The sequence below is a fragment of the Chiloscyllium plagiosum genome, chromosome 41 (genome assembly GCF_004010195.1).
Source record: "Chiloscyllium plagiosum isolate BGI_BamShark_2017 chromosome 41, ASM401019v2, whole genome shotgun sequence".
NCBI lineage: Eukaryota > Metazoa > Chordata > Chondrichthyes > Orectolobiformes > Hemiscylliidae > Chiloscyllium > Chiloscyllium plagiosum.
Window position 1 is genome coordinate 5,074,619 of NC_057750.1, and position 14,327 is coordinate 5,088,945.

At 46.8% G+C, this 14,327-nt stretch overlaps 1 protein-coding gene across 1 annotated transcript in view; it reads left to right on the forward strand.

Annotated features, from left to right (window-relative positions):
* The window catches only part of sars2 (seryl-tRNA synthetase 2, mitochondrial), a 48,891-nt gene that overhangs the window by 18,974 nt on the left and 15,590 nt on the right, over positions 1-14,327 (forward strand). Inside the window, exons 7-10 of the mRNA XM_043680665.1 lie at positions 5,328-5,433; positions 7,406-7,453; positions 10,227-10,335; positions 12,916-12,961. Coding sequence (XP_043536600.1) covers positions 5,328-5,433; positions 7,406-7,453; positions 10,227-10,335; positions 12,916-12,961 — 309 coding nt within the window. The remainder of the gene's footprint in view (positions 1-5,327; positions 5,434-7,405; positions 7,454-10,226; positions 10,336-12,915; positions 12,962-14,327) is intronic.

The window sequence follows — 14,327 nt, forward strand, 5'->3', positions numbered from 1 at the left end:
GCTTCCTAACACGATGCATTTGCTGCTCTCGGCGGGAGGGGGGAGTGGGGAAGCAGTTCCCTAGCAGCCACAAGGTGGCACTGTCTCCCTTCCTTGTGGTGGCCCACATTGTCTGGCCTTTGCTTCAGCCAACCCCCCCACTGGGTTTGCAGGTGCCCCAGGTCTTGCCCCAGGTCTTGCCCCACATCACCGATCCTCACAAGCAGAGGCTGACTGTGATGGCGGACGGGCTATTCGCACGTAGAAGTCATCGCAACCGATTAGTGCACATCATGCAACGGGAGGGGTTTAGAGTCGTACAGCACAGAAACGGGCCCTTCGGCCCAACTCGTCCCTGCCAACCAGGGTTTCCTAAATTGCCCTGGGTGGGGGCAGCTCCAACAACACTCAAGATGCTCAGCACCATCAAGGAAATAGCAGCCCCATTTGATTGGCACCACATCCACAAACATCCACTCCCTCCACCACTGACGCTCAGTAGCAGCAGTGTGGACCATCTATAAGATGCACTGTGGAAATTCACCAAAGATGCTCAGGCAGCACCTTCCAAACCCACGGCCACTTCCATCAGGAAGGACAAAGGCAGCAGATACATGGGAACATCACCCCCTGCGAGTTCCCCTCCGAGCCACTCGCCATCCTGACTTGGAAATATATCACTGTTCCTTCAGTGTCGCTGGGTCAGAATCCTGGAATTCCCTCCCTCAGGGCATTGTGGGTCAACCCACAGCAGGGGACTGCAGCGGTTCAAGAGGGCAGCTCACCCCCACCTTCTCAAGGGGCAACTAGGCACGGGCAATAAATGCTGGCTGGGTCGGCAATGCCCACATCCCACAGGTGGATAAAAAAGAATTTGTTTGAGCACAGGCAAATGGGACTACGTCCCTCTAAATGTCTCCTCTTCACATACCCATCCAAATGTGTTTTAAATGATATAATTGTACTCGCCTCCAACATTTCCTCTGGCAGGGGGCTTGATAGCTATCACCTTGTGTTGAACCTCAGGAGATGGGAGGGATATTAAATGAAAATTTCATGTCCATTTTTACTGTGGAGAAAGAAATGGCGGCTAGAGGGCTCAAGGAACTAAATATTGATGTTTTGAAAACAGTTCACATCACAGAAGAGGAAGTGCTGGAGATCTTAGAATCAAAGGTGGATAAATCTCCAGGACCTGGTTGAGGACGTTTCCAGGACATTGTGGGAAGCTAGGGAGGAAATTGCGAGACCCCTAGCAAATATATCTGTACTATCTATAACCCTGGGTGAGGTGCCAGAGGACTGGAGGGTGCCTAATGGTGTGAAAGGGTGAAAGGATGTAAGGAGAAGCTTGGGAACTATAGGCCAGAGAGCCTGAATTTGATTTTGGGTAAGTTGCTGGAGGTGATTCTGAAAGGTGCTTTTGGAAAGGCAAGGAACGCTTAGGGATAGTCAGCATAGTTGTGTGCAAGGGAAATGGTGTCTCTTAAACTTCATGGAGTTTTGTTTTGAGGAAATAACCTAGAGGATTCATGAGAGCAATTATTTACTTGGACTTTTGTAAAACTTGGATGAAGTTCTGCATGGTAGACGAATTAGTAAAGATAGATCACATGGGATTCAGGGGGACCTTGCCAATTGGGTAGCTTCATAGCAGGAAACCGAGTGGTGATGGAGGATTGCTTTTTGGACTAGAGGCCTGTGACCAGTGGTGTTCCACAGGGATCGGTGCTGAGTCCACTTTTGTTTGGTGTTTATCTAAATGATTTAGATGAGAATATAGAAAGCATATTAGTAAGTTTGTGGATGATACCAATATTGGTGGTATAATAGACAGTGAAAAAGTCTATCTAACATTACAAATGCATCTTGATCTATTGGGCCAATGGGCTGAGTAGTGGCAGATGGAGTTTAATTTGGATAAATGCGAGGTGCTGCATTATGGTAAAACAAACAGGAGGAAGGACTTGTACAATTAAAAATAGTGCCTTCAATGTTGTAGATTAGAGACACCCAGGGATTCAGGTACATAATTCTTTGAAGTTTGCATCACACATCAACAGGGAGAAAAGTGAGGACTGCAGATGCTGGAGATCAGAGTTGAGAATGTGGTGCTGGAAAAGCACAGCCAGTCAGGCAGCATCTGGGGAGCATATATAGAAGGCGGTTAGCATGCTCGTCTTCGTTGCTCAGATGATTAAATATGGGAGCGGGTTGAGGTTGTACAGGACGTTGGTGAAGTCTTTTCTGGAGTACTGTGTCCAGTTCTGGTCTCCCTGTTGTAGGGAGGATGTTATTAAACTGGAAAGGGTTCAGAAGAGATTTACCAGGATGTTACCAAGAATGAAGGGTTTGAGTTATAAGGAAAGACTGGTTAGGTTGGGACTTTTTTGACTGGAATGTCCGAGGTTGAGGGGTAACCTTTTATAGTGGTTTATAAACGGGTTTTGAGAAGATTTGTAGCTCAGGTTGAGGTTCTGGATGTAGGTTTGCTCGCTGAGCTGGAAGGTTCATTTCCAGACATTTCGTCACCATACTAGGTAACCTTTTCAGTGGGCCTCTGGATGAAGCACTGCTGATGATTTCTGCTTTCTATTTCTATGTTTTGGGTCTCTTTGGGTTGGTGATGTCACTTCCTGTGGTGATGTCATTTCCTTTCTTATTCTCAGGGGGTGGTAGATGGGGTCTGATTCGATGCGTTTGTCGATAGAGTTCCGGTTGGAATGCCATGTTTCTAGGAATTCTCGTGCGTGTCTCTGTTTGGCTTGTCCTAGCATGGATGTGTTGTCTCAGTCGAAGTGGTGTCCTTCCTTATCTGTACGTAAGGATATGTATGTATGTATGTGAGAGAGGGTCATGTTTTCTGGCTGGTTGATGTTCATGTATCCTGGTGGCTAGTTTTCTACCTGTTTGTCCAATGTAGTTACAGTTCTTGCAAGGTATTTTAGAAATGACATTGGTTTTGTTTGTCGTCTGTATGGGGTCTTTCAAGTTCATTAGCTGCTGTTTTTGTGTGTTGTTGGGTTTGTGGGCTACCATGATGCCAAGGGGTCTGAGTAGTCTGGCAGTCATTTCCGAGATGCCTTTGATGTAGGGGAGCGCGGCTAGGATTTCTGGACGTGTTTTGTCTGCTTGTTTGGGATTGTTGCTGAGAAATCTGCGGACTGTGTTCATTGGGTGCCCATTCTTTTTGCTCTGCATAGTTCCTCTGTGCCGCAGTGTGTTGGCTTATAGAAATAATATTCTGATGCAGATTCATTTGTGGATGTTGGGATGATTGCTTCTGTAGTTCAATATTTGGTCCATATGTGGTGTTTTCTTGTAGATTTATAGAGGTTTATAAAATCATGAGTATCAACAAAGTTAATCGTCAGTGTCTTTTCCCTAAAGTGGGGGATTTCAAGACTCAGGAGCACATTTTTAAGGTGAGAGGAGAAAGATTTAAAAAGGACGAGGGGTAATGTTTTTACACGAGAGTGGATGGTGTGTGGAATGAAGTTCTAGATGAAGTGGTAGATGTGGGTGGAGTTACAATGTCTAACAGATATTTGGATGAATAGGAAAGGTTTGAAGGGATTTGGGAGAAGCGAGTTTTGAAATGTTTTGTAGCTCAGGTTGAGGTTCTCGATGTAGGTTTGCTCCCTGAGTTGGAAGGTTTGTTTTCAGACGTTTCGTCACCATACTAGGTAATGTGTTCAGTGGGACGCCGAATGAAACACCGATGGTGTAGCCCGCATTTTATTTATATGTTTGAGTTTCCTTGGGACCCAAGGAAATATAAATATAAAGTGGGCTACACCACCGGTGCTTCATTCGGGGGCTCACTGAAGATGTTACCTAGTATGGTGACGAAACGTGTGAAAACAAACCTTCCAGGTCAGTGAGCAAACCTACATCCAGGGTATGAGAGAAGTTGGAATGATGGTTGGCATGGACTGGTTGGACCGAAAGGTCTCTTTCCGTGCTGTATGACTCTATCCTGTTTTATGTTTTTCTTAAAGCTTAGTCTGTGACTACCAGTGAACATCTCTCTGAATCCAGTCTCAGGGATCCAATCCCAGGATTGATACTGGGCTCACACGCTGGATGTGTATCAGCAGTGGAAGGATCTATGCCATTGGCAGCTCCATTCAAATAGCAAGAGGCCATTCAGCCCCTTGGATCAGTTCAGCCATTCTGTTCGATCATGGTGGATATTTTTCTGAACTATTTTCAACCGCTTTTATTCCGTAACCCTCATCCCCTTAGCCAACAAAAGTCGATCAATCTCAGCCTTAAACCTTTCAGCTAACGTCCAGTCTGTACAGTTGCTGGTAGAGATTGTTCTGGATTTCATGACGTCTGTGTTAGGGAGTGCTGGCTGATGTCACCCTCCATGCTGGTACGCTGCTCACTGCCTGAGGAGACGGTGGTATCATGGCCGTGTCACCTGGCCAGCTATCCAGAGGCTCAGGCTAATGCCAGGGGGAGTGGGTTCAAGTCCCACCTCAGCAACTGTCAAAACTCACTCTGTTCTCTAATGCCCATGAAGGAGCGAAATCCACCAACGCTACCCAGTCTGGCCTACAGATCCTTCCACTGCTGATACGCATCCACTGTGAGCCCAGCATTAATGCTGGGACTGGATTCAGAGTCACGTTCACTGGTAGTTGCAGACTGAGCTTTAAGAAAAACACGAAACAGAATAAAGTTATACTGCATGACTCCAGACCCACAGTGACGTGGTTACCCATTGCAAGGACTGAGCATGGTCTCAGTTCAGGGAGAAAGAGGGATGACAATCGGATGCTGGGTCTCGCAGTGATGGGATACCCACGCCCTATAAAAGAATCGAGCAAAGTAAAACTGTAGCAGCCTGATTGTCAGGCGTAGCCCTGTTGTTGTTTTTCTCTCTCTCTCCCTTGTTTTCTGTCTATCTCCATTAGTCCTTCTCTCTTTCCCCCTCTCTCTTTGTGATCTCTCTCGCTCTCTTTCTATCTCCCTCACCCCATCTGTCTCTCTTCTTCCCCCCCCCCCCCCCACCAAACCCTCCACACACACTGGTCTCTGACACCACCACACCCCCCACAACCCCGTTTATTTTGCTTGCTCTCATTCTCTGTCCTCTCGTCTCACTCCCCCCAACCCTGCACCCCTGGCCTCTGTGTTCCTCTCGATCTCCCTTGTTTTCACTATTTCCCTTATTTTCTCTATCTCATCCTCCCTACCACCACCAGCAGAGGAGGCAGTTTCTCTATTTGAAATACTTCAGTTCTTCTGTTCAGTTGCAGTTGTAAATATTGATTAAAGGGAAACTGTTGCTGATTTCTGGCGTTAGGCTGAACCTGCCTGCTTCTTCTCCTTGCTAGGCGACTCTCTCACATTTCTGGTCATCGATCGTACTATTTACATGGAGCAGGCAGTGAGCTGCAACACGCCTTGGTCCAGTTTACAATGAGCAAGCTCCTCAGCAAGGTGAGTCCCCTTGATACTACTGAGTGACTCTGTACTTACATAGAATGCCTACAGTATGGAAACAGGCCCTTTGGCCCAACAAGTCCACACTGACCCTCCAACGAGTAACCCACCCAGACCCATTCCCCATTACTCTACATTTACTCCTGACTAATCTGCCTTACCTACACATCCCTGAACACTATGGGGCAATTTCCCATGGCCAATCCACCCTGACCTGCACATCTCTGGAGTGTGGGAGGAAACCGGAGCACCCGGAGGAAACCCACGCAGACACTGAGAGAATGTGAAAACTCTACACAGACAGTCACCCGAGGCTAGAATCGAACCCGGGTCTCTGGCGCTGGGAGGCAACATTGCTAACCACTGAGCCACCGTGCCACCCAATTTGCTGCCTTACCCCAATTCCAACTTCCGTTCACAAAACTAGCGTTCACCTGGCTAAGGATGGAGCAAGAGCTGGTGCATTCCCCAGAGGATTCAGTCTCAATACTCCACACAGAGTATATGGAGCTTGCTGATCTCAAAACAAAGATTTACCTATCTCCTGTCGGTACAGGATGAAATATACATTGCTTTTCCTGTCAGTATCGGGTGTTATTAATCACCAGCTGAAACTTGTACGCACTCAGCGTTTGCAACATTCACACCTGCCTCGCCCTCCCCATCTGTTAAAATTCTATCAGATACTAACCACCCATGACCAGGTATCCATCTTTCTGTGTGAGTCCAGACAGTAACCATCAATAGAATAGTTTCCCGTGATGCCAGACACACAGTCCTGATCTCAACAAGGTCAGGAGTCACACGGCACCAGGTTATGGTCCCACAGGTTTATTTGAAATCGCAGCCTTTCGGAGCACGGCTCCTTCATCATTAAAACCTGTTGGCCTATAACTTGGTGTCATGTGACTTCTGACTTTGTACACCGCAGTCCAACCACCAGCACCTCCACATACTGATCCCAGCAGAAAGTGGTTACAGTTATACAGCATGGAAACAAACACTTCAATCCAACTTGTCCATGCTGACCAGATATCAGAAATTAATCTAGCCCCATTTGGCCCATATCCCTCTTAAACCCATCCTATACATATCCCCATTCAGATGCCTTTTAAATGTTGTAATTGTACCAGCCTCCACCATTGTTGAGTATAGGATTTGGGAGGTCGTGTTGCAGCTGTATGAGACATTGGTTAGGCCACTTTAGGAGCACTGTTTAGGAATACTGCATTCAGTTCTGGCCTCCCTGCTAAAGCAAAGATATTATGAAACTTGAAAGGGTTTAGAAAAGATTTACAAGGATGTTGCCGGGGTCGGAGGGTTTGTGCTTTTGGGAGAGGACGAATAGGCTGAGGCTTGTTTTCCCTGGAGCGTTGGAGGCTGAGGGGTGAGGTTTATAAAATCACGAGGGACAAAAACTGTCAACCTGAAATACTGCAAGTTTACTATATCATCACAATCTCCGTGGAGTCAGTTGTGTGCGTGAGTGAGAAGACTCTCTGCCAATATGTTTTATTTAAGGCCAAGTTACATTATTATTTAAGAGATTTGTGCTGTAAATTAATCCACCCTAACCTGCACATCCCTGGACACTATGGGGCAATTTAGCATGGCCAGTTTACCCTGACCTGCACATCTTTGGACTGTGGGAGGAAACCAGAGCACCCGGAGAAGACCCACGCAGACGCGGGGAGAATGTGCAAAATCCACACGCAGTTGCCCAAGGCTGGAATTGAACCCGGATCCCTAGTGCCGTGAGGCAACTGTTTAACCACTGAGTCACCGTGCTTGGGGATTAGATAGAAAATGCGATTGCACAAAAGGTGAATGATCACTGCCTCAATTATTAACATGTGACAGAACTTTACTGTCATTAGCAATTCCATCATGGACACTTTTAACTTGGTAACTGTGCTAACAGGTGGATTCGGTGCTTTCTCTCATGCCTTTGTGATTTTTCTCTCCCCAGGGGTTCACGCCAATAACTGTACCGGATATGCTGAGAGGTGCTGTGTTTGTAAGTACCAAATTCTACAGCCTCTGCAGCACAGAAACAGGCCATTCAGCCCATCATGTCCATGCTGGTGTTTGTGCCCCATACTAGCATCCTCGTTTCCAGTCACACTTTACCCCATTTGAGCTATAGGGAGAGGTTGAATAGGCTGGGGCTGTTTTCTCTGAGCGTCGGAAGCTGAGGGCGTGACCGTATAGAGGTTTATAAAATTGAGGGCCATGGATAAGATAAATAGACAAATTTATGGGACTAGATTGGGTTGGGATATCTGGTCGGCATGGACGGGTTGGACCAAAGGGTCTGTTTCTGTGCTGTACATCTCTCTGACTCAGACCAGAACCCTCGACGCGAACATTTTCCTGTTTTAAAGATAGATGTGAAGTGCCGTGTTCCAGATGGGATCCAACTGGTCCAACTGCTCGATGTTAAACAAAGCACAATTTTATACACTCTAGTTATAAAAGAAAGAGGAATTTAGACTAACTTGACCGAGCAATAGATACAGTACCTATTTATTATTAACTGTTCCAATACAATAACACACTCCTTGGCCAATTCAGACACAGATTCTCACATGCAGTCCTCCAAACCAGGAGAAAGGAACATCAAGAGAAGATTCAGAGAGTGTAGCAGCCAGGAGACATTCACTGAGGCTTCCAACTCGGAGACCCCTGATTAAAGCTAAACCTTAAAAATAAAAATAACTAAACAGCCTGGTCGATGAGAGATGGCCACTCCCAGGCTATAATTCCATTGTTCCAACTCTTTTTTTTTTAAATAAAAACCACAAGGCTTCACAAATTGTTTACTTTCTGAGAGACAGCTCCGCGTCTGTCTCTCTGTCTGTCTGTCTGTCTCTCTGTCTGTCTGTCTGTCTCTCTGTCTGTCTGTCTGTCTCTCTGTCTGTCTGTCTGTCTCTCTGTCTGTCTGTCTGTCTCTCTGTCTGTCTGTCTGTCTCTCTGTCTGTCTGTCTGTCTCTCTGTCTGTCTGTCTGTCTCTCTGTCTGTCTGTCTGTCTCTCTGTCTGTCTGTCTGTCTCTCTGTCTGTCTGTCTGTCTCTCTGTCTGTCTGTCTGTCTCTCTGTCTGTCTGTCTGTCTCTCTGTCTGTCTGTCTGTCTCTCTGTCTGTCTGTCTGTCTCTCTGTCTGTCTGTCTGTCTCTCTGTCTGTCTGTCTGTCTCTCTGTCTGTCTGTCTGTCTCTCTGTCTGTCTGTCTGTCTCTCTGTCTGTCTGTCTGTCTCTCTGTCTGTCTGTCTGTCTCTCTGTCTGTCTGTCTGTCTCTCTGTCTGTCTGTCTGTCTCTCTGTCTGTCTGTCTGTCTCTCTGTCTGTCTGTCTCTCTGTCTGTCTGTCTCTCTGTCTGTCTGTCTCTCTGTCTCTCTCAGTATAAAGAAATCAGTGTTTTCAAAACATCTCAGACGTTTTGAAAAGGCTGGGCCTGATTTTGAGTCATACGGTCATACAGCATGGAAACAGACCCTTCGGTAAATGCTGACCATAATCCCAAACTAAACTGGTCCCACCTGCCTGCACTTGACCCATATCCGTCCAAACATTTCCTCTTCATGTATTTATCTAAATGTCTTTTTAAATGTTGTAATTATACCCACATCCATCACTTCCTGTTGAAGTTAATTCCACACACGAACCACCCTCTGTGTGTATAATATATATTTTAAAAAATCCCCCTCCCTTTCTTTAAATCTCTCTCCTCTCACCTTAAAAATATGCCCGCTAGTCTTGAAATCCCCCTCGCCAGGGAAAAAGACACCTGCCATTCACCATCTATAACCTTCATGATTTTATTAACCTCTATAAGTTCACCCTTGAACTTCCTATGCTCCAGTGAAAAGATGTCCCAGCCTCTTCAGCCTCTCCCCATAAATCAAACCCTCCATTCCTGGCAACCTCCGAATAAACCTCTTCTGAACCCTCTCCAGCTTAATAATATCCTCCCTATAACAGGAAGACCAGAACTGGACACAGTGCTCCAGCCTCACCAGTGTCTTGTACAACCTCAACATGACATCCCGACTCCGATACTCAAAGGTCTGAGCAATGAAGGCAAGTGTGGTGAATGCTGCCTTAACTCACTCTGTCTATAGGTGACGCAAACTTCAAAGAATTATGTGCCCGAAACCTTGGGTCTCTCTGTGGTACAACACTACCCAAGGCTCTGTACAGAACTAGCTCGATTATCCGAACATCAATCATCCGAATTTCTGATTACCCGAGCAAGGTCTCGGAAAGATGTTATGTTATCCAAACAAAATACTCCCCACCCGTCTCATTCAGATAATGGAGGTTGTCCTGTTACGTGCACGTTGTGGGCCAAGTGTGGAACTGGGTGATGTCGAGCAGGAGAATTCCCTTGGTACTGAGCCCTGTCGGAATCCTGAGAGACTCGGTTGGATAACAAATGTTTCCGCATTGGCGATGGCTCCAATTACTGCTGCTGTGCAGACTGAGAATGATGGAAACTTGCAGAAGCGGGTCACTCAGCCCAGCCTAACTGGGCCAGCTGCTTCAAGGAACTGTGACAACCGAACCATTTTTTCCCCAGAGCTCTGCAAGTTCACGCGTGTGACCAGTCGACTTTTTAAAACTACCTCCAATGCACTGCTTTACCTGCCCTTTCAGAATGTGTGTCCCAGATGCCAGCCGTGACCTGGGTGAAGGGATTTCTCCGTAAATACGTCTTATTCTTTTGCCAGCTTATTAACCCTTGTCCCGTTGTTTCTAAAGCCGGGGCTTTCAAATGTCAATGACCTGTTTTTCTAGGAAGGCTGCGGGATGCGGCCCAATGCCAAATCCTCCCAGGTTTACCAGCTTGACCCGACTCGTTTTGAAGACCTCTGCCTGGCAGGAACAGCTGAGGTTGGCATCGCAGGTAAATCTGTCACGGAGGGTGAGCGCGGGTTTGCGCGACATGAACAAACCTTGTTGTAACCCTGCGATCACGCTGATGTCTTTAAGCTGGGTAAAGAAGTTTACATGATAGATAGGAATAAGCTATTTCATCTGGGGAGGGGCTGGGTGAAAACAAAGTGGAGGGCAAAACATTTTTGTGTTATGGAACCCTCAAAGTATATTCAGAAGATAGTCTGGACCCTAACTGAAGGTAAGTATAAGGTGTTGCGTTCCAGATGCAATTTGGTTGGTCAAACTACCAGAATTAAAGCAAAGCATGCTTTATTCATCCATGATAATTAAAATACAACAAAAGAGAAAAGGAATTGGAATAACTTAAATCTATTGGAAAACTTAACAGGATAGTAGATTATTTAATCACTGAACAGTAACTGTTCCAATATAGCGACATCCCAGAAACAGACTTGGCAAAATAGATTGTCTCACGCACAGTTCTCCAGTCCAGGAACAAAAATATCTAGAAAAAACTGTGTATATGTGTGTGTACGTATGTATATTAGTGAGAGAGGTACTATAGCATCCAACCCCAGCTTTCAGACCCAGCAACAATTACTGAAAGACTAAAACTAAAAACCCTGGTTCTGTTGGACTTTGACTCCACCCGCTCAGGCTGCTCCTATTGTTCCATCTTTAACAAAACCCCTCAAGACCTCACGTTTACTTTATTAGATTCAAATTGACAGCTTCGTACCTCTGTCTCGAAACATGTCTTCATAAACAAAACCGAATAAAATACACCTCTTAAAGCCGTGTTATTGTCACAGTTGGGGTGGTTTACCTTGGAGCAGAGGACACCGAGTGGGGCGACATGATTGAGATGTGTAAAAGCGAGGGACCTAGACAGGAGGGAGTTTTCCCGCTTGGTGGAGGCATCAGTGACCAGCGGGCGCAGGTTTACAGTCAGGGGCAGGAGGTTCAGTGGGGATCGGGGGAAAGTAGTTTTACCGGGTGGTGGGTTCTGGAACTCACTGCTGGTAAGGCTATTCAAGGCAGAAACCCTCATCAGGTTGAAGAAGTATTTGGATGTGAACATGCAACGCAAAGGCAATGGGCCAAGTGCTGGAAAAAGACCACAGCAGACTCAATGGGCCAAATGGCCTTTCTCTGCACTATAGGCCTCAATGACTGACTGGCGACAACAGCAGGTTAGAGGCTGGAAATCCTGCCCCTTCTGTCTTCCCAAAGCCTGTCCACCATCTACAACTCAGGAGTGTGTTGGAATACTCCCCACTTACCCTGGATGGGGGCAGCTCCAACAACATTCAAGAAGCTCAACACCATCCAGGGACAAAGCAACCCCCACTTCATTGGCCCCACATCCACAAACGTCCACTCCCTCCATCCCCGACACTCAATCGCAGTAGTGTGTACCATCTACAAGATGCACTGCAGAAATTCACCAAAGGTCCTCAGACAGCACCTTCCAAATCCATGAGCGCTCCCATCTAGAAGGAAAAGATATATGGGAACACCATCCCCTGACTTACCCTGGATGGGGGCAGCTCCAACAACATTCAAGCAGCTCAACACCATCCAGGGACAAAGCAACCCCCACTTCATTGGCCCCACATCCACAAACGTCCACTCCCTCCATCCCCGACACTCAGTAGCAGTAGTGTGTACCATCTACAAGATGCACTGCAGAAATTCACCAAAGGTCCTCAGACAGCACCAAATCCATGAGCGCTCCCATCTAGAAGGAAAAGATATATGGGAACACCACCCCCTGTGCGTTTCCCCATCAAACCACTCACCGTCCTAACTTGGAAATGTAGAGATGTACAGCAGAGAAACAGATCCTTCGGTCCAACTCATCCACACCGACCAGATAATTCTAAACAAATTCAGTCCCGTTCTGTGAGTGACTATCTCTGTTTAATTTGTTGAAAAGTTCTTCATGCCTGTCAGCAACAGCTTTATTTTGCATTTATGTAGCACCTTTACATGAGTGAGTTATTCTTCTTTACGTCTCTGGTCAAAGACAGGTCCAGCCAACAGCAGGTTCTGAATCCATCCCAGTTGGTACCAATCTGATCCCCATTGGCGATCCAGCTAACGGGCCACCCAGCGAGTCCCTGTTGCTTGTGGTGACAGACGCATTTAAGTGCACATTATAGCCCAAATGGTGGTGGTAGAGGCCCCAACACTTTTTTCCCCCAAGAAGGATTGCAGATTAATACTCGGTCATGTAACAAACACGTGTCAAATCCTGGAGCAGGATTCGACCCTGGAGCTTTCAGCTCAGACTCGGGGGTGCTACCCACCGCGCCTCAAGACCTCCACAGATGTGAGATCGACTATTAAATCCAGCAGGGGCCATGGGAATGTGAGTTGTACTCTCACGGAGAGTAGTTAAGATGGCATTTGTAGGGAAGCTATAAGGTTAAAAACCAGAGGGAGAAAAGGATGTCAGTGGGATTTGAGGAAGAATGAGCAAGAGACTTGTGTGGATATGTTGGACCAAATGTTATGTTTCCGTGCTGTGAATAATTTGTAACCTGTTTCGCTGTTGAAAGATATTTTTGTTTTTTTTCCACAGGTTATTTCATGGACCATGCTGTTAACCTGCAGGATCTGCCTGTGAGGTAACATGAATTATTGAGGAGCGTTCTTGATGTCTCAATCTGCCGTCTGTGTACGGCTGGTTAACAAATATTACTGTGTCACTGCTATGCTGCGCTCTGAGCACTCTCTCTCACTCGCTCCCTCTCGCACGCTCTCGCTCCCTTTCTTCCACTCTCTTGCTCTCTATCTCTTTCTCTTTCGCTCTCTCTCTGTTGCTCTCGCGCGCGCGCTCCCTCTCACTCTTTCTTTCACACAGAATGATTACAGCAAAGGAGGTGGCCATTCAGCCTCCGTATCTCCCCCAAGACCATCAGAAATAGGAAATAGGAACTGGCAGAGGCCATTTGGCCCCTCGATCCTGCTCTGCCATTCCATCAGATCATGACTGATCCAACATTCCTCAAGTTACGTGCCCTTTCCCCTCGATTCCCTGACTGATCGAGACTCTACTCTCTCAGCCTGAAATATACACAAGGACTCTGTGACCCCACAGCTCTGTGGCAAGAGGTTCCAAAGACACTTAACCCTCTGAGAGAAGGAATTTATCCCTATCTCAGTGTTAAATTGGTGCCCCTTTATTCTGTGACTGTACCCTCTGGTTCTAGACTCTCCTATGGGCAGCACGGTGTTTAGCAGGGACCCAGGTTTGATTCCACCCTCTGGCGACTGTGCAAACTCCACACAGTCGTTCTCCCCATGTCTGCGTGGGTTTCCTCCGGGTGCTCCAGTTTCAAGATGTGCAGCTTAGAGTGGATTGGCCTTGGGAAATGTGGGGATAGGGTGGGTGGGTGGTTGGTGGGCGGCTCTTAGGAGAGTCGGAACAGACTCGATGGGTCGAATGGCCTCTTTCAGTACTGAAATGGCTCAGTGATTCTAACATCCTCTCAGCATTGCCCCTGTCAAGCCCCTGAAGAATCCGATAGTTCTCTTATTCTCCTAAACTCCAGCGAGTAGAGTCCAAACTGTTTTACCCTTTGCTCATAAGACATTCCCTCCATACCCAGGATCATCCCAGATAACCTTCTTTGAACTGCTTCCAATAAAATTATATAATTCCTTAAATAAGGGGACCAAAACTACACAGTCTTTCTCTCTCTCTCTCTCTCTCTCTCCTTTTTTCTCTCTCTCTCTCTCTTTTTCTCTTTTTCTCTTTTTTCTCTTTCTCTCTTTCTCTCTCTCTTTCACTCTCTCACTCTCTCTTTCTCTCTTTCTCTCTTTCTCTCTCTCACTCTCTCACTCTCTCTTTCACTCTCTCACTCTCTCTCTCTCTCTCCTTTCTCTGTCTCTCCTCCTCTGCCTCCCTCTCTCTCTCTCCCTCTTTGTCCCCCCACACCCCACCCCCACTCGCCCTGCCTCCATCTCGCCAGGATGTGGCTACGGGGCGGA